General features: G+C 38.8%; 1 protein-coding gene across 4 annotated transcripts in view; it reads left to right on the top strand.

The window, feature by feature from the left end:
• DOCK10 (dedicator of cytokinesis 10) overlaps window positions 1–18,342 on the top strand; it is a 284,533-nt gene that overhangs the window by 158,299 nt on the left and 107,892 nt on the right. For all 4 annotated transcript variants that reach the window (XM_024124566.2, XM_055090256.1, XM_028482208.2 and 1 more), the window contains exons 4-7: window positions 1,426–1,508; window positions 12,490–12,562; window positions 12,839–12,961; window positions 13,209–13,343. In XM_024124566.2, the coding sequence (XP_023980334.1) occupies window positions 1,426–1,508; window positions 12,490–12,562; window positions 12,839–12,961; window positions 13,209–13,343 (414 nt within the window). The remainder of the gene's footprint in view (window positions 1–1,425; window positions 1,509–12,489; window positions 12,563–12,838; window positions 12,962–13,208; window positions 13,344–18,342) is intronic.

Here is an 18,342-nt window from a genome sequence, read left to right as displayed (position 1 = left end):
GTTGGCTCAAGAATTGGCAAGTTAAGAAATTTAATTTTAGCTAAACATTCAGTTTTGTTCACATTCCTCTTCTCCATCCAGAGTCGGTACACATCCCCTGAATCCTCTGACTGTTTTCCACGTCCATTTGTCTTGTTGCTGTTCTGTTTTTAATCTTTTCTTTTCTCCTGTCCCCCTGCCGCCATGCCCCCACTCCTATCTTTGTCCTAGTCTCATGCATTGTTTGCCCTCAGTCCCCATTTGCGTCGGGGTGTTTCCCTGAACAGATAAAGCTATGGTGCTGAGGAAGTTCAAGGCTAGAGAAATCCAATGCGGCTAAGGACCCCTAACCCTTCTCCCTGCCTTTCCCGTGCATCTTGAGCCAGGCGCCCGCACCTTATGTTTTCCACCCACCTTTCTGCACCCCGCTGTGAGCCACTCCCTCCCACTTTCTGTTTCTGCAAAGACAGTGCCCGTGCTTCCTTTGCTCTCACCCTTCCGCGCCTTGAGTAATGACTCTCATGAAGAGCTCTCATTTGCTGTCCCCTTCTTCGTTACAAAGACCATCAGAGGTCTTATCTCTCACATTGCAGTAAGTTTATTACTCCTCATTTTTTCCCACTAATGCCAGAGGACAGGGTCTCCTTATAATCCTGGTGTTGCTGTTTAATCCCCAGATTTATGTAATTTTGGAATCTTAAAAGCCAGCTAGTGAAATCGCCGTTACCACTCTGTGGTCAGTACTGTGCCAGGCACAGGGTCGGTGTTTGGGAAATATTTGCCATGGGTAAATATTGTAAACTCAGCCATCATGAACCACTCTAAGATAATTCTTTTGTGCTATTAACATTGTTTTTTAAAAGTTTTTTTGTCATCTTTTATTCACATATATATTTATAAAGTTGATAAATAATCAGGGAGAAGGTTGGGCTCAGAAGGCAATGAGGTAAAACTGAAAAACTCATTTCAGGCGGACAGCAGGGTTGATATAAAGAGGAAAAGGATAGGTTACTGATGCAAGAATAAGAAGAAATGGGCTAAAATTATGATGAAAGGATGGCATATAAATAATAACATATTTCACTGCTAAGAACTGTTAAATAAAGGAAGGGTTTCCAAGGAAAGCTGAAAAATGATGATACTTGAGGTTAGTGACATATCCGGTTATGATTCAGAAGATGATTAAATTAGGCTTTCCTTAATGGAGAAAAATAGAATAAATATGTTAAACAGTTCCTCCTCTAAGAGTCTGGGAAAGGTTAGATTTTCCTTTCACTGGAAAATGAAATGATTATAATGCTCAAGCCCCTTATCTACCTTAAAATTGCTAACATAGCTACCTTAACATTAACCCGGAGATTATGAGCACTGAATTCACTGTGCTTCTTTATCAGGACAGCTGCTTTTTGAATGATGATTTTTAATTGCCATTTTTTTTCCTTTCAGGCTTGTAAATTTTACAGTTCCCAGTGGTATGTGGTAAACTACAAATACGAACAGTATTCTGGAGACATTCGACAGTTACCTCGGTAAGAAGCTATTACGATTACTTCTTGGGTTTTTCCATATATAAGCTATGTTCCCTAAATTCTGCCACTGTTCCTGAATACATGTACGTTAATCTAGTATCAAGGTATGGTTTACAAAATTTAAAAGTAAAAGTCACGATGGAACAATGTATTGCTTGTAACCTCACAGAATTGGGGTGAGAGATACATATACTCATTTAGGTTTTGAACAAAGTTTTAAACTACCTTGTCATTCTTTTGTGAGCTGTCTTTTCAATAGTAGATACAAGAGAATTTAAAAAGTAAAAGTTGGACCAGAAATTTTTTCTGACAATATTCTGTATATAGCATTCGCCATTGGTTTCATGTATTTTCACTCTGGGATATCAAAAGGCACGAAAATAAACAACGTCCACAGGAATGATAAATGTCTAAGAACAGCACAAAGGAAAAACAAACACCTAATATTTTCCGGATTATGGGGAATTAAAGTCTTTAGGAAAAGGTGATATTGTTCTGCAACTGCCCAAATGTCACCTCTATAAAGAATTTGCTCACCTGACCAGCTACCTGACCTAGAGTAGTCATTTATTCTGTGTCTGTGTCTCCCACTAAAGTTAAACCCCCCAAAGGGCAGGGACTCTTCCTCGCAGAATCCCCTGCAGGCCTAGGAGAATGCCTGGCACGTAGTAGGTGTGCAATAATTACTTACTGGATAAGTAAACTGAGAGAGTAGCAAATTTTAAAATATAATAATCCTGGATGGGCTTGGAGTTGCTTAAATTCAAAGAACTGCAATGAACTGGAATCTCCCAACACACTGGTTCATCAAACTAAAATGATGCACATGATCCAGAAAAAACACTTAAGACAGTCAAAAGTTAATTTTTTATTAACACTTCCCTCAAGTGAAACTTGAGGTCATACACATTGCATCTAACTTTTTAATGGACACATGGTTTAGATTTGGGCACCACTTTCTAAGATTTCCCTTGCCCCCAGAAACATCTTTTCCAGACTGGGATACTTGGAAGTGCTGCTATCAACTCCTGGATGCAGAATTTGAAGTGGAGGGGGTGTTATGGAGTAGCTCTGGGAAGGTGACATTTGGGCTCAGATCTGAAGGAACCGTAGCTACCAGCACTGCAATCTCCAGAAAAGGGTTCCCAGAGGAAACAGCAGGGGCAAAGGCCATGAGGTGGGAACCAGAGTGGTCATTCGAGCAGAGTCAGTGAGGCCGGACCTAAGGGTTGGTGAAACCATGGAACTAGGCAGGGGACCTCGCGGGTCCTGAAAAGGAACTGGATTTTATTCTCATTGCAACAGAAGACTGTAGAAATTTGTAACCTGGAGTGTGACGTGATCTGGTTTACCTCTTTAAGAAATTACCTGCTCTACTCTCTGGAGAATGGGATTGTAGCAGTGAGAATTTTAAAAAAGAAAAAAAAAAGAAAAAAAGAGAGGCAGGCCATTTCTTTTAGAGTAGCGTTACTGTGAAGAGCAAAGCAATGTTCCTCTAAAACAGCAAGTCTTTATTCAAAACAGTGACTGTTAACTTTCACCAAATCTCTGAACGTTCCTTTAGATTCTGGTCACTCCTAAAAGATAACTTCCTTAAACTTCATGTTGGGAAGGTCTCATCACACCCTAGGCCTTCATGAATAATTATTACATTCAGAATGTCTGGGCCTTAGTCACACACTTTTTGTAGCTGCAATTGAAAAGCAAAGCATTTTTTAACATCGAGACTTCTTCTTTCTGAAAACAGTTCTGAGAAGTGGTTACAACTTGTAAGCCATGTCCAAGCACTTGGAAGACTGCATATAAAGGGAGAGAGTGTAGAAAGAGGTGTTTAGCTGCCATTTGGCATAAATGCCTTCCTGCTGTCCTTAGGTCTATTGAAATCTTTAATGGCTTTATCCCAAAACACTGTTCATCTTTTCTTGTATTCGTGATGCCATAAAAAAAAATAAATTAATTTAAAAATTCACATGCACTATATTCTTCCTCTATGAAAACAATAGAGAAGGCACCTCCAGTCAGAACAGGGTCTGGATATCACTGCTGAATTGGAATTCTTGTAGAGCACGAGAAGAAATCTCTTGAGAAGAAATGCAAAAGTAACCAAAATATTGCTGAAAATTTCCCTGACTCTAACTAAAGGATGTGGAAGTTGATACCAATAAAGGGAAGCATAAGACTGCCGCTAAGTAAGAAACTGTAATGAACTCTATATGATATGTTCAAAATGAAAATCAGAAGTTCTCGAATAATCCTCATGTATCCCCTGAATGAATGAAGACTGTAACATTGAATAGTAAAACTATTTTTTAAATGATTTTACAAAGCTAAGCACTCCCCACTAAAGACTACACATATTTAGGTCAGTAGTGGGAACATAATTTACTTGGGCCTTCTGAGACTATTAGAAGTAAATCATTTTCATACCTCCTGGATTAGAAGAATTCTCCTATGTCTGCTACCAATTTAAACTGATCATTTCTTTTTATGGATTGCTGAGGCTTTAAAATAAAAACTTGGAATTATGGGGAAGTGAAAAAAGATATGTGTTTATCTCCCTCATTTTTAGTCTTTAAATTTAAAATTGTGCTATTATTCACTCGTAAGAACCTCATTTTTTTAGTGTCTGTTTATAGGAAGATATTGGAGAGAGACTTTATTTCAGGCTAGAATGTAAAATGTAAAGACTTCACACATTAGAAATAAAAATTGGCACTGAAATTGGTGTTCCTAGGAAACAAGAATGTCATAAAAAAAAAAGTATGATGTCAAAGGAGCCAAGAATATACAATGGGGAAAGGATAGTCTCTTCAATAAACATTGGGAAAGCTGACAGCCACAAGTAAGAGAATGAAACTAGACTACTATCTTACACCATACATGAAATTAACTAAAAATGGATTTACTACTTGAGTATAAGACCAGAAGCCATAAAACTCCTGGGAAAAAACATAGGCAATAAGCTCCTTGACATTGGTTTTGGCAATGATTTTTTGGATCTGACTCCAGAAGCAAAGGCAACAAAAGCAAAAATAAACAAATGAGACTACATCAAATTAAAAAGCTTCTGCACAACAAAGGAAATCATCAAAAAAATGAAAAGCAATCTACTGAATGGGAGAAATATTTGCAAATCATATACCTGATAAGGGGTTAATACATAAAATATACACAGAACTCATACAACTCAATGGCAAAAAAAAAAAAAAAAAAGCCAACAACGATCTTATTAAAAAATAGGCAGAGGATCTGGATAGACATTTTTCCCAGAGAAGACATACAGGTGGCCAACTGGTACATGAAAAGATAGATGCTCAATATCACTAATCACCAGGGAAATGCAAATCAAAACCACAATGAATTATCTCCTCACGCCTGTTAGAATGGCTATTATCAAAACAACCAGAGATAACAAGTGTTGGTAAGGATGTGGAGAAAAGGGAACCCTTGTGCACTCTTGGTGGGAACGTAAACTGGTGTAGCCACTACGTAAAACAGTATGGGGATTCCTCAAAAAATTAAAAATGGAACTACCATATGATTCAGCAATTCCACTTCTGGGTATTTATTTGAAGAAAACAAAAACACTAATTCGAAAAGATATACACACCCCCATGTTCGTTGCAGCATTATTTACACTAGCCAAGACACAGAAACAACTTAAGCGTCCACTGATGGATGAAAATGTGGCATATATACACAATGGAATACTATTCGGTGATAAAAAAGAATGAAATCTTGCCATTTTCGATGACATGCGTGGACCTGAAGGGCACTATGCTGAGTGAAATAAGTCAGAGAAAGACAAAAGCCATATGATCTCACTCATATGTGGAATTTAAGAACAAAAAACAAAACCAGAAAAAAATAAAATAGCAAGCTCACGATACAGAGAGAACAGACTGATAGTTGTCAGAGGTGGGGTGAAGGGGATCAAAAAGGTACAAACTTCCAGTTATAAAATAAATAAGTCATGAGAATGGAACGTACAGCTTGGTGACTAGAGTTAACAATAGTGTATCGAATATTTGAAAGTTGCCAAGAGAGTAGATCTTAAAAGTCCTCATCACACACAAAAGAATTCTTAGTAGCTATGCATGGTAACGATGTTAACCAGACTTATTGTGGTGATTATTTCACAGTATATACAAATACAGAATCATTATTTTGTACACCTAAAACTAGCATAATGTCATCTGTCAATTATACCTCAATTTAAAAAATGTGAAACAAACAAAACAATATGATGCCACAGATTTCATTAATCCACAGGCTAAAATACAGAGATATATGACATACTTAAAAATTTTACCACAGCTGGGCGGATATAAAGAAGAAAATTTCATAGAGTATATTTTGTGATAGATAGAAGATCAATTAAAATGGAACCTGTATAGTTGGGCTGATTTGGAACCGAATTTTTTTTAAATAAAAGAACACTTCTTGAGTGTCGACAGTGAGCCAGAATGTGCTGGGTGCCATATGTACATTATCTCATTTAACACGCATGACCCCACGGAGTAGGAACTCTTTTCCCTGTTGTATAAAGGAATGCAGAGCATCGAGAGGGTTAGTAACCTGCCCCCAACCTCACTCCACTCAAGCATCCCCACACTCCTTATATGAGGTATAGGAGGTAATTTGGGTATAAAAATGAGAAATAAGACTGACCAGAAATGACAACTAATGTTGGGTCCAATCACCGGAAGGTGAGGCCCCTGCTGAGCCCTCTGTCTGTGGAGCCCAAAGGCGCTTAGAGACCCACAGTGGTCTTGGGGGAAGAATTTTACCTTCAGCAGCCAGAGGTGCTTATCTTCTAATGACATCCAGAAGAGAGAAAGGTCATGCTTAATGGCCCTGCAGATATGAGACTGAGTAGTGATGATGGTTACTTAAAGACAAGGAGGCAGTGAGGGACGGGAAAGAAGAGTTCTCAGTAGCGCCCATGTCTAAACCCTCCGCCAAGTGTGCTCCAGGGCATTTTCTTACAAGGCTGACCTCCCCTCCTGTCTTTCTCCCTGCCTCACTGTGCTCCAGCCCCACCAGCGGTCCACTCTTGGATGCTGCAAGCCTGATCCTTCCTCAAGACCTTTGCTCGCCATTCCCTGGGCCAGAATGATCTCCCCCCAGATCATCACATGGCTGGCTTCTTCTCATTCTCAAGCGAAATGGCCATCTGTGACCACCCTTTCTAAACCTGGCTTCTGCCACCCCTACCTGGATCACTCTTTTCTCTTCTCGTCTTTAATTTTCTTACCAACCATTTTCATCCAGGGAAATTACCTTGTTTATTTATGCTTAATGACCGACCCTCTCCTCCCTTAGAAGGCGAGCTTACTCAGCTTGGGGATCTGTCTTCCGATACGTGGTTGTCATTATTGCAGGTCTTCTGTGTGACAGGTACTATCTGGAAACTGGATCATTTAGTGACGAGGAGGAACAGCCTCCAAGAATTAACACAGCTCTCAACTCACAGTGAATTTGATCGAGCAAACAGATTTAAGAAAAACCAGCAACGAAAAAGCATGCACATTCACCCATCCCACACCCCTAGATATGACCTATACCAACACCTCCTGGTCTGCACATGTTTTTTAATGAACAATAAGGTCTGCATGAATATGACTGAGGATTAATGTAGTTGGTTGAGTTTTGCTAGTGACCTCATTGGTCTTATCTATCATATCTTATGATTTATTTTTGAGTCATAATACTTAAGTGAACTGAAAAGGAAAACTTAAAGAAAATTTCGTTTTATGCAAGAGTTTGGAGACCTCAGAAATTGTAATATTGTAACATTTGGGAAATTTAAAAAAATTTTTTTAGTATTTGTATGAAGCCGCCTTCTCTCTTTTCAAAATCATCTGTCCTTCAAAAATACCAGGGGAAAGTTCTTGAGAAATTCATACTCACTATTTTCTTTGAGAATAGTTATATGTATTTTTGCACAATTTCTTAAAAGTTTGCTTAGTATTAAAAACAATTCAGGAAACTTCATTTTTCTTCAACACCTTTAAAAACATCCCCCCTATATTTTATTATGCAAATTTTCAAACATACAAAAAATGTTGGAAAACTTATACAATGAACACCCATGTTCTCACCATCTAGAATGTATCTTTTACATTTTGCTGTATGTATTTTATGACATTATGCGTCCATCCACCCATCCCTATTGCCGTCCACCAGTCCATCTTATATTTTGATCATTTCAAAGTGAGTTTAAAGTATCAACACACTGTCTGCTGCCTTTCTAAACACTTTAGAATGCATACCATTAACTAGAAACATATATGTTTATAGTTTACTTTTTTTTTCTTTTGAGGGAAACTTTAGGAGGTGAGACACAAGTTGTAAGTGAACCACTGGATGACTTTGACTATGCATACACCTGTGCACCTGAAACCCCTACTGACATAAGGGACGTTATCATCACCTTCAAAGAGTTCATTGCTACCCCTTCCTTGTCAGTCCTCAACCCTACTTCCCTCTCTCCCCAGAGACGAACACTGTTCTGATCTTCTTCACCACAGATTACTATTACATATTCTGGAACTTTATATTCTAGAACTTTATTTTTTGGAATCATGCTATATGTATTCCTGTGTTTCTGACTTCTTTGACTCAGCTTGATGTTTTGAGTGATAGCCCTGTTGTTGCATGTATCAGTAGCTCCTTTCCCCTTCTGAGTAACATTCCTTTTGTGTGTGGATCTACTATAGTTTGTTTAGCCATTCTCCCGTCGATACAGCATTTTCAGCTGAGTTGTGCATAAGTCACTTTAAAATCATGGACTTTTGTGAAACTTTGGCTATCATTTATAGGCTATCTCAGTTGTTATTTTCAATTCTCTGATGGGAGATTTGTGGAAAAACCCTCACAAGTATTTAACCTTATACACTGAGATCATGAAAACCTGTTTTGTTTCCTTGTTTGTTATTTCATTGCTAGTTTGAAAGGCCGTTCCTTCTCTCCTTTCTTTACACTTTTATAATTATCTTTGCAGAAATGAGAGTTGGACTGTGGAACATGGCCTCTATTGCAAGCCACAATTATCAAGAACAAATGCCTATAAAATTATTCTTTTGCAAGAAAGAAAAGAAAAGATAAACCATGCTGGCAAAAGAGGACAGAGTAAAGAATTCAGAAATGAATAGAACTGTCTCAAGGTCAAAGGGAGACGGGCAGGAAAGGACTAGCATATAATTTAGGGCCACCGGAGCCAAACATTGACCTTCCAGTTCAAGTTTGTCTTTGCTGCCTCATCCTCAGTTTTCCCTACTCATCCCTTTATCTTTCACTTGGGATGTTTCCTTAATAGTGCCTTTACTGCCCTGCCATCATTTTAAGAATCCTGGAACACTCATGTCTCCTCCTCTGCAGACAAAATACTTTGAGTAATTGCTCTGAAATAAGCCCTTTGAACCTGCCTCTGAATCTCAGGCAGTGTGTCACCTCTCGAAGGAGCAAGGGTTGAGGAAAGGGTTGTGTTTAAGTGCTTTATTTTGACCATCAAATGAAAAGGCAAAAGGAACTGCTTCTGGTTCAAGGAGTGTCAAGATGTTGTTAAGGAGAAGAGGAGTATTTTTGGTGGGATGGGGAGAATTTCCCAGTGGTTCCAAAATAACAGTGTGGTCTGTTACCTGTTCTGCCTTCATATAAGGTTAACCCTAACCAAAAGAGGCAGAACAAGTTAACATCAGTGGCAGTTGGCCCAAACTTGAGTATCTCTAAGGTTCTGCAAGAAGGAGAAAGAACTACAGGTACACCAGGATCCTTTGCAAGAGAAAAATGGCTGCAATCGTACTTAACATGCTTATTAAAGATGGTTTGGACTAATCCGTCCTTAATACAGGAAGTATCGTTTCAGAGATAAGGCTTCAGACCCCATCTCTTTCACTATGTGTTTATGTGAGTAACTTTTATGGACTTCGTTTTCTTCTCAGCAAAATAGCAAGATTAGACTAGATGTGGATTCCCAGTATTTGTGTCCAAAAATCCGATTATATGCATATACATTTGAATAAAAAGCAATGTGCTACTTAGTACATATTTAGACTTCAGTACAAAATCTCTGTTATCTTGGTATATATTTTTGAGCTTGCAAATAAATCATGGATGAGGAAGGTTGTATTATGTATTAATATGTTTTTGAAATTTGGACTAACACATACCCATGCAAGTAAATTCATACACATTAATTAACAAGTATTTATTGATCACTTACCCTTACCATGTGTCTGAACCTGTTATGATGATAACCTCGAAATACACATTTCCTACCACTCTTCTTTCAAGCCTCTGGCTTTGAAATAAAACTGTTACCATCTGCAACTACTTATCTATAGGTCTTGGGATGTCCTATCAATACTGTGGAACCAAAACAAAATAGAGAAATAAATTGGAATTAGGACTGAAGTGAGACTCTAGATATCATTTATAACACTCAATATCAAGTACTGTGTACCCCAGAATAGCTTTATTTTTATTAGTTATGAATTTTAGTAGCAAGGGACTTTCATTAATTTGAATTTATAGGATAAATTCACAATAATAAGATACTTTTTAAAAGCCTATTTAACATGTTGGAGGTGCCTCTTAGGATTTTGATCACCAGAAATGTGTCCTACTGCTAAAAAGAACATCGCCAAGATACCTTCCAAAAACAAAATTTTAAGTTATACCTTTTCATATTATCTCACTTCTGTGATATCCTTGTTCACCTTACCTCTCAATAATTCAGTCAGCAAATGCATATTGATCATGTCTACAACAGGAAAGAAAAAAGCTGAGTGAGATGTAGATGAGACTTCATTAGAGTCACTGGCTTTAAGAAATGTATAATCTGCTGGAGGGCTAAGACAGGCGTCCAAATTACAGAACCAGGCAAGCATCATAAGAGACGTATGCTCAGCATCTACAGGAAGACAGTCCTAATTCTTTAGATCCAGGATACCGTCATGGAAATGACTTTGGGAGCACAAACTTTTACCAGGTTACAATGGAATATTGTTCAGCCTTAAAAAGGAATGAAATCCTGATACACTCCCCAACATGAATGAACCTTGAAGACATTATGCTAAGTGAAATAAGCCAGCCACAAAAAAGACAAATATTGTATGACTCTACTCATATGAAGTACCAAGAATAGTTCATTTCATAGAGATAGAAAGTAGAATGATAACCTGGGGCTGGGGAAAGGGAAAAATGGGCAATTATTGTTTAATGGGTACAGAGTCAGTTTGGGAATAAAAATGGTCTGGAGATGGACAGTGGTGATGGTTGTACAGTGTGAATCTACTTAATGCTACTGAACTGTGCACTTAAAAACAGTTAAGGGCTTCCCTGGTGGCACAGTGGTTGAGAGTTCGCCTGCCGATGCAGGGGACACGGGTTTGTGCCCCGGTCCGGGAAGGTCCCACATGCCGCAGAGCAGCTGGGCCCGTGAGCCATGGCCGCTGAGCCTGCGCGTCCGGAGCCTGTGCTCCACAACGGGAGAGGCCACAACAGTGAGAGGCCCGCATACCACAAAAAAAAAAAAACAGTTAAAATAGTAATTCTTCTGTTATGTATATTTTACAATAGAAAAAACATTGATCAGGTATGGAGGATGTGGTTCTGATCTCAGGCTTTTCCACAGTTTGATAGTGAGGACGGTGCTCTTTTTGTGCTCTTTCTCTGCTGTGAACTGGGAATGGGCATTTCTATGTCTTTCAGAAGGAGGTTACAGAATAGTTTGAATCCACTGAATCCCTATGTGAATGCACGGCTTGGTGATTTTATGAGTACATATATAATATATATATGTGTGTGTGTACATATACATATACACATGTATGTATAGACATATGAATACATATAAAGCGTCCTTGGCCACTCACCTTGCTATCTGGAACACCATCAACATAGGAAACCATTTGTAATGGGAATACTGAACGTGCCCCTGGGCTTTTTTCTCAATAGTCAACTTCTTAGATTGCTTCTACATAATATAAATGATTTTAAAGAAAACAAATCTCCCATGCCAACTCTCCATGTAGGATTTTCTAGTTAGGTATAAAGGAATGCCTGAATTTTGGATGATACTGTCTGGTTTCCATTCAACCATGTGTTTTGAGATAGAATCAAGCCAAGGAAAGTTTATTTCTGTCTTATTTGACCATTTATAGGGCCAAGTGTATGGTCTTGCTCCTCTGGGCTGGTCAGAGATGCTCTGACTAAGAGGCTTTTCTGTGCTACCATGGAAATCCTCAAAGTGAGCACAATTGCTGCTAAGTCACGTTGGTGCAGGCTTCTGGGAGAGGCCAGGGTTAGGGGAGCAGCACAGCCTGGTGGCCAGAGCACTGGGTGGTTCTTCAAATGACTGTCCTGTAGCCTTGGACATGTCACATAAAAGCAAAGGGGAAAAAAAGAAAAGATAATGAAAATATCAGTACTTTATATTCCACTTCAAAATGTGGGGCTTCCCTGGTGGCGCAGTGGTTGAGAGTCCGCCTGCCGATGCAGGGGACACGGGTTTGTGCCCCGGTCCGGGAAGATCCCATATGCCGCGGAGCGGCTAGGCCCGTGAGCCATGGCTGCTGAGCCTGTGCGTCCAGAGCCTGTGCTCCACAACGGGAGAGCCCACAACAGTGAGAGGCCCGCATACTGCAAAAAAAAAAAAAAAACCACACAAAATGTGGAGGAAGGAAAATATAAATCACCAAGCCCTTAAAAATGTCCTACTTACCTTCATCTAATTAAAAAGGACATGTGTAAATCTGTACAAATAGTAACTCTGTGGTTTAAAATGGAGATTTATTTACTGGAGATAAGATATAATGGTGTAAGGGGAAAGTTAATACTTCCAAAGGAAATGGGCCCCTCATGAGATTATATTATTTTATAAAAATGTGTAAGAAAGCCACCACAATAGCTGTTACCCAGCTGAAAGCAATGTCTCAAATGACAAATCAGAATCTTTTTTTTTTTTTAATATCAGAGCAGAATACAAACCAGAGAAACTTCCTTCACATTCCTTTGAGGTTGACCATGAAGATGCTGATAAGGATGAAGTAAGTAAATGGTTGAAAGTGAAATGTTTAAAACATGAGGATAATTAGCTCCTGTCTTTCACTAGCGTGTTTCAAATTCAGACCAGTTTCTCCTAAAGCTGCAGTAGCTGTTGGTGTGAAGGCTTTTAGATAAAATGAATCACGTGTGTTTTGAAATTGAACATGATTTTTTAAGATGAGTCAAAGAGAGAAAAAGGAGTCTCGTTTTTAAGTGCAGTGTCTGAGATCTGGGATTCACAAAAGATGGCTGTGATGCTGATGATGCCTTCTGTACAGGATACCACTTCTCACTCATCCTCCAAGGGCGGAGGGGGAATGGGAGGAACCGGAGTTTTCAAGTCTGGCTGGCTCTACAAGGGGAATTTTAACAGCACCGTGAATAATACCATTACTGTTCGGGTAAGGAGACATCAAGACTCATCTTTGTTTCTGCCATCTTTCTTCACACCCTCCTCCACTTCGGTCACAGAACAGAGGAGAGCCATTTGCATTGAGTTTGTGTTTCATGTCATATTTTATTTATGAGAAAGGAGGATGTTCTTCTCTAGAACAGTGCCCTAGAAACGTAGCACTCTTGAAGGAATAAGAAGTAGTCTAATTTCTGTAAATTTGAACTACCTCCTTATATTTTTTTCCCTTTATTTAGTCATTCAAAAAGCGCTTCTTCCAGCTGACTCAGTTGCCAGATAATTCCTACATCATGAATTTTTACAAAGATGAAAAAATATCCAAAGAACCCAAAGGTTGCATCTTTTTGGATTCCTGTACAGGTGTGGTACAGGTGAGTAGAAATCTCTTTTCTCCCGAGTTTTTTAAATCGAAAAGTGTGTTCGTCCAATCATTATTCATTCATTCCAGAAATATGTATGGAGTATCTGATATGAGCCGAGAACTGTTTCAAACTCCAAGGATTCAGTGGAGAGCAAGGCAGCCTAGATACCTGCTTTCACAAAACTCATTTCAATAAAGTCAGGAAAACAGAAAATACGTAAAGAAAGAAATAAACAGAATGGAATGATTGGTAAAATCTGGAAAAAGGAAAATAAACAGGGTTACAGAAGGTAGAGAGACGATGGTGAGGTTGCAAAGGAATCTTTATGCTTCAGAAGTGAGAAAAACATTTATGAAGAGAAAATATTTGATCTAGAGATTAAAGAATAAGCAGGGGCAGCAAGTGCAAAGGTCCTGAGGCAAGAGCAAGTCTGCTATACTCAAGGCAAAGAGGAAAATGACCACCTGCATGGCTGCAGTGTAGAGATCCACCAAGCTAAAGAATTCAGTAAGATTATATGTAAATCACATAGTTCAAAGAAGGGTCTTCATGAATGTTATCTTTATTATTAGGTAATAAATAATAAGATAGTAAATTTACAGTGTATAAATACATCATCCTTCTTCGAAGAGCAGGTTTCTTCAAAGACAAGGATCACATTGATTCTCAAGAGTTAATCTCAGAAACAGACACAGTGCCTGTAACAGACAATACTGTTCTGCAAAGCCTTGGTCCTCAAATTATTGTCCTTAGTATTAAATTGGACATGGACCACGGTGGCAAAGGGAAGCAAAATAATTCCATAGGCCTCACTTGAACATCTTATTTTCGAAAATTTTATTCTTTCTACTCTGATGAAATAGCTATCTTTATTCTCTCTCATGTAAAAATTGAAGCAATCAAGTGTTTTAGCAGTCTTCCCTCAAATTTCACATTAGGACGCTGGCCCATTTAGGTTGAGGACTCTGTTTTTGGTCACAGGCCACTAGGAACAATTCTTTGTCTTATCACCAAACCACAGGCATTCACATAACTTGCTACATGGCTGAGATTACATTTCGGATTAATACCAGGGGCACTCAGATGTGTGAGTGCAAAATAGAGTTATCTTTAGTCACTCAAGCCTCGTCTATTTCTGGATGGTTTATCCGTTAAAATCTGGAATTTCTCCAGAAAGTAATAATGCTGCACTTTAAAAGGAAAGAATTAATTAAGTGTTGCTGGGCCCTCCACTAGAAATGAAAGATAACTGTTTTTAACACAGATGCCAACTTTCCTTATGGAAAGGGCAATAAGGATCTTAATGGAGGGTGGAGATAGTTTTCTATTGTTGGTCACAAAGGAGACTCTTTGGCTTTAGAAATATGAAATAATACTTTAGCAATAGGTTAAAGATCAATAACTACATTTTACAGACATTGAGCTGAAAAACTTATTTTCTTTTCTATTTGTACTTCCAAACTTGCTCTAGCAAATGAGTCATCATCTTCTAAGAAGTATCATTGTAGCCCTTGTTAGGTATTAAGTTTGCAGAGATATGAATTACTGTGTAATTTCTTCTTCCAAGAACCTTGTAACTCTGTTGAACACACAGAGTTAGTTAGTGCTCTAATCTCACCTTCCACTACAGGTACCTTTTCTCCATCACATCTTAGACTGTGTTTCAGTCTCTGCTTAAGCAGTACCTTGAAAAGAGAATGTCTTCTAAGGAAAACGTAAGCTTGGGGTTTTTACTGGTCGATGTTCGAATCCTACTTTCACCATTTACTATCTGAGAGCCTTGAGTAAGTTACTCAAGTTCTTTGATTTCTGGTGTCTCATCTGTAAATCTAAAATAAATGTGCTAACATGTGATAAGGATCTGGGAGATAGTGTGTCTTCAGCCATCCTTTCCTAGTCTTTCCATTAATTACAAAGGTCACAACTTTGAGAGATAAACACCCCATCATGGGAAAGCCCTTCTAGAAAATATTGATTCACCTTCCTGAAATGTCTACCTAAACTTGCTAATTTATCCATTTCTTTCTTCATTCATTCATTCATCCAGCAAACTTATTTAGTGCTTATGACATGCTGGAACTGTGCTTAGGCATTAGGAATTCCCTGCTGAAATCATGACCAGAGAAGGACATAGGCTCATAACTCACTATTACACAGTGTCTCAAGAGCTATAATGGAGGTATAAATGGCACTTTCTATGGAGCGTTCTAGGAGCAGAGAACTGTGGTAAACTCTTCTGGGTTGGCTGGAAGGATGCATAGGAAAAATGGGCATATAGGTAGGAATCTCGAAGGTAGATTTTGCACCTTCAAGCACAACTGAATAATCCTACTTCACTTTCCAATAGATAGCCATTCAAATACCCGGGAACATGTATTTTATCTTTTAAAGGGTTCGGCTCTGTAGCCCTGTATTTGTATTCCTCTTTATCAAGACCTTGTTACCCTTTATAGAGGGAGGGAGCTTTAGCTTCTTGAGATCACTTTGGGAAGGTAGACATCTGGGTCCCTTGTCACCTTATGTCTGCCAGTTCTCATGTATTTGCTTACAGCTCTTTCTAACTTGTAAGTTTTGCATCTGGAAAAAAAGATACTGAATCAGATAGTGCAAGTTTAGTCATTGTTCCAGCAAGTTCTCAGGCACAAAATGTGCCTGGAGACGAAACACGTACACACAGAAGCACAAAGCAAATGAATAATAGGATGAGTCAGACCTATTTTGTCAAGAATCATTGTCAGTTTCCCTTGAATAAAACAGAGAAGAGAAGCAAAGAGTTTGCCTCAGGAAGTGCTACCTACCACCCAGCATTCTCAGGGCATTCATGTACAGAACAGTCTTGAGTGAACAAGCCTTTTACTTTGCTTCATTCAGACCCACGCTATATCACTGTGCTTTCCTAAGACTAATCCTTGGAATTCTTAGAAATATATTTCAAGGGCGACTTCAAATAGAGAGAAACTCCTACCCAGAGACTTTAGGTGACATTTATGATTGGAAATTTCCTGGATCTTGGTAAAATAGAGACCTAACAGTAGTTTTCCACTTTTTTGTAATGTCATCAAACAGTACTAGATCTGTTTTACACCCCTCATTCCCAATCTGAAGCAGAACTTCCAATTTTTGCTACTTCAGTTTTGATTTGAGACTAAGGGCTATTTGGACCTAAGCTATCCTATCTTGTTGCATAAGAGTCTTCTCATTCATTCATTCATTCATTCATTGGTCCATCCACCCATCCATCCAGTCCAGATCCTGCCACTGCGAAGGGAGTGAATAGCCCAGGAATCCCAGCTACCTAGGGTCCCTACCTCAACAGTGACAGTGACTGATGTCATTTGATACATAAAGGCTTAAATGGGGGTGGTGTGGTGCTGAATACGGTTGATTTCCTCCTAGGTACTGATCTTCTACCTTGTGGATGTGGGTTCCAAGACAGCGGCCTTAGGCGCTTAACCAGAGTCTAGAAAGTCAGATGCCTTCTGCAGCTCAGGCCACTACAGGAAGGAAGTAGGGTCAGCTGTGAGATAACAGGAGCAGCTCAGACTGTGTGTGCCCATATAAAGGCAGTCAAACTGGGAGGGAAAAAAATGTGTACCTCCCTAGGAAAATAAATTTAGAAGCCAACTATGACCTATAAACCCCCCATTAGCAAACCTTGGCTGTAAAGAATCTCACTTCCCATGATAACAATAAAAACCAGAATGACACTTGTAATCTTCTTCATCTAATACATTATTTGACAACAGTTGATGGAACATGCATTATTATTGTCCCAATTTATTAAAGTAAAACTCAGCGAGATAAAGTGGTTTGCCCAAGTCACAGAGCTAATAAATGGAAAGAGGCAGAAGAATGTCCAAAGTTACAGAAAGATGCCCAAGGAAATGCTTTGGTGGTCATACATCCAGTGGGCATGCTTGCATAGATACATACATTCATCCTACATAAGCCGCATAGGCAGAAGAAACACTACAAAGATAGATGCTGGTGTGTCATTTAAGCAGTGAGTTTTAGATGTAAGACTTATTTCAGCAAATATATATGGAAACTTTTGCTTTATGCAAAGCACTGTGGGAAAGCCAAACATGAATCAGATGTGGTTTGTGTCTTCAAAGAACTTCCGGCCTGTGGGAGGATGCACCAAAAAACACAGAACAGGTATAGCACATGCCTGAGTAATTAAACATGAGTGACACATCTCAAACAGTAGGTTCTGATAACATATGTAAGAAGGATATTACATTTATCACTGTATGATGCTACCTTATATTATACATATGTAATATATATATTGCTTATTTTTTCCTGACATTACATAACACTAGAATGTAAGTTCATTGAGGGCAAGCAGTTCGCTTGAACATTTTTAATGCTCTGTACTTGGCACATAGAAGGTAGCCAATATATCTTTGTTGAATGAATGAACAAATAAGCATACAGAGAATGGAAAGGACTGCATGGATGGTAGCCATCAATACCAGTAACCTGGATTTGATGTTGTGTGTTTCCTCTTAAAACTCTTGTTTCGGCAAAATTCTGTAAAAGATGCTAGCCACATAATAGGTACCGTGGCATATTTTGCTAGAATAACTTCCTTCAATATTCAGTCCTCCATTGGCTTTGGTGGTTTTATTGGAGTATATATTTCAAAACTTTTCCAGATGAATATTGTGGAAAGAGACCAGTTTGCCACAACTCATTAAGCACATTAGGGCATATTTCCAGTTTCCTTTTACTTATGAAGTCACGTAGATAGACTGTGGTGAGCTTGAATGAACAAAGTAGTTTCATCGGTCGCAAAGGATACTGATTTCAGGGAAATAAAGGAAAATTTGAGGAGTAATAAGAAGAAAACGAAAATTTGAGGAGTAATAAGAAGAAAACGATGATTACTTCTTTTTTTTTCTTTTTTTTTGCGGTACGCGGGCCTCTCACTGTTGTGGCCTCTCCCGTTGCGGAGCACAGGCTCCGGACGCGCAGGCTCAGCGGCCATGGCTCACGGGCCCAG

This window comes from Physeter macrocephalus, chromosome 2 (genome assembly GCF_002837175.3).
Source record: "Physeter macrocephalus isolate SW-GA chromosome 2, ASM283717v5, whole genome shotgun sequence".
Lineage (NCBI taxonomy): Eukaryota > Metazoa > Chordata > Mammalia > Artiodactyla > Physeteridae > Physeter > Physeter macrocephalus.
This window is presented reverse-complemented; position numbering and strand designations above follow the sequence as displayed.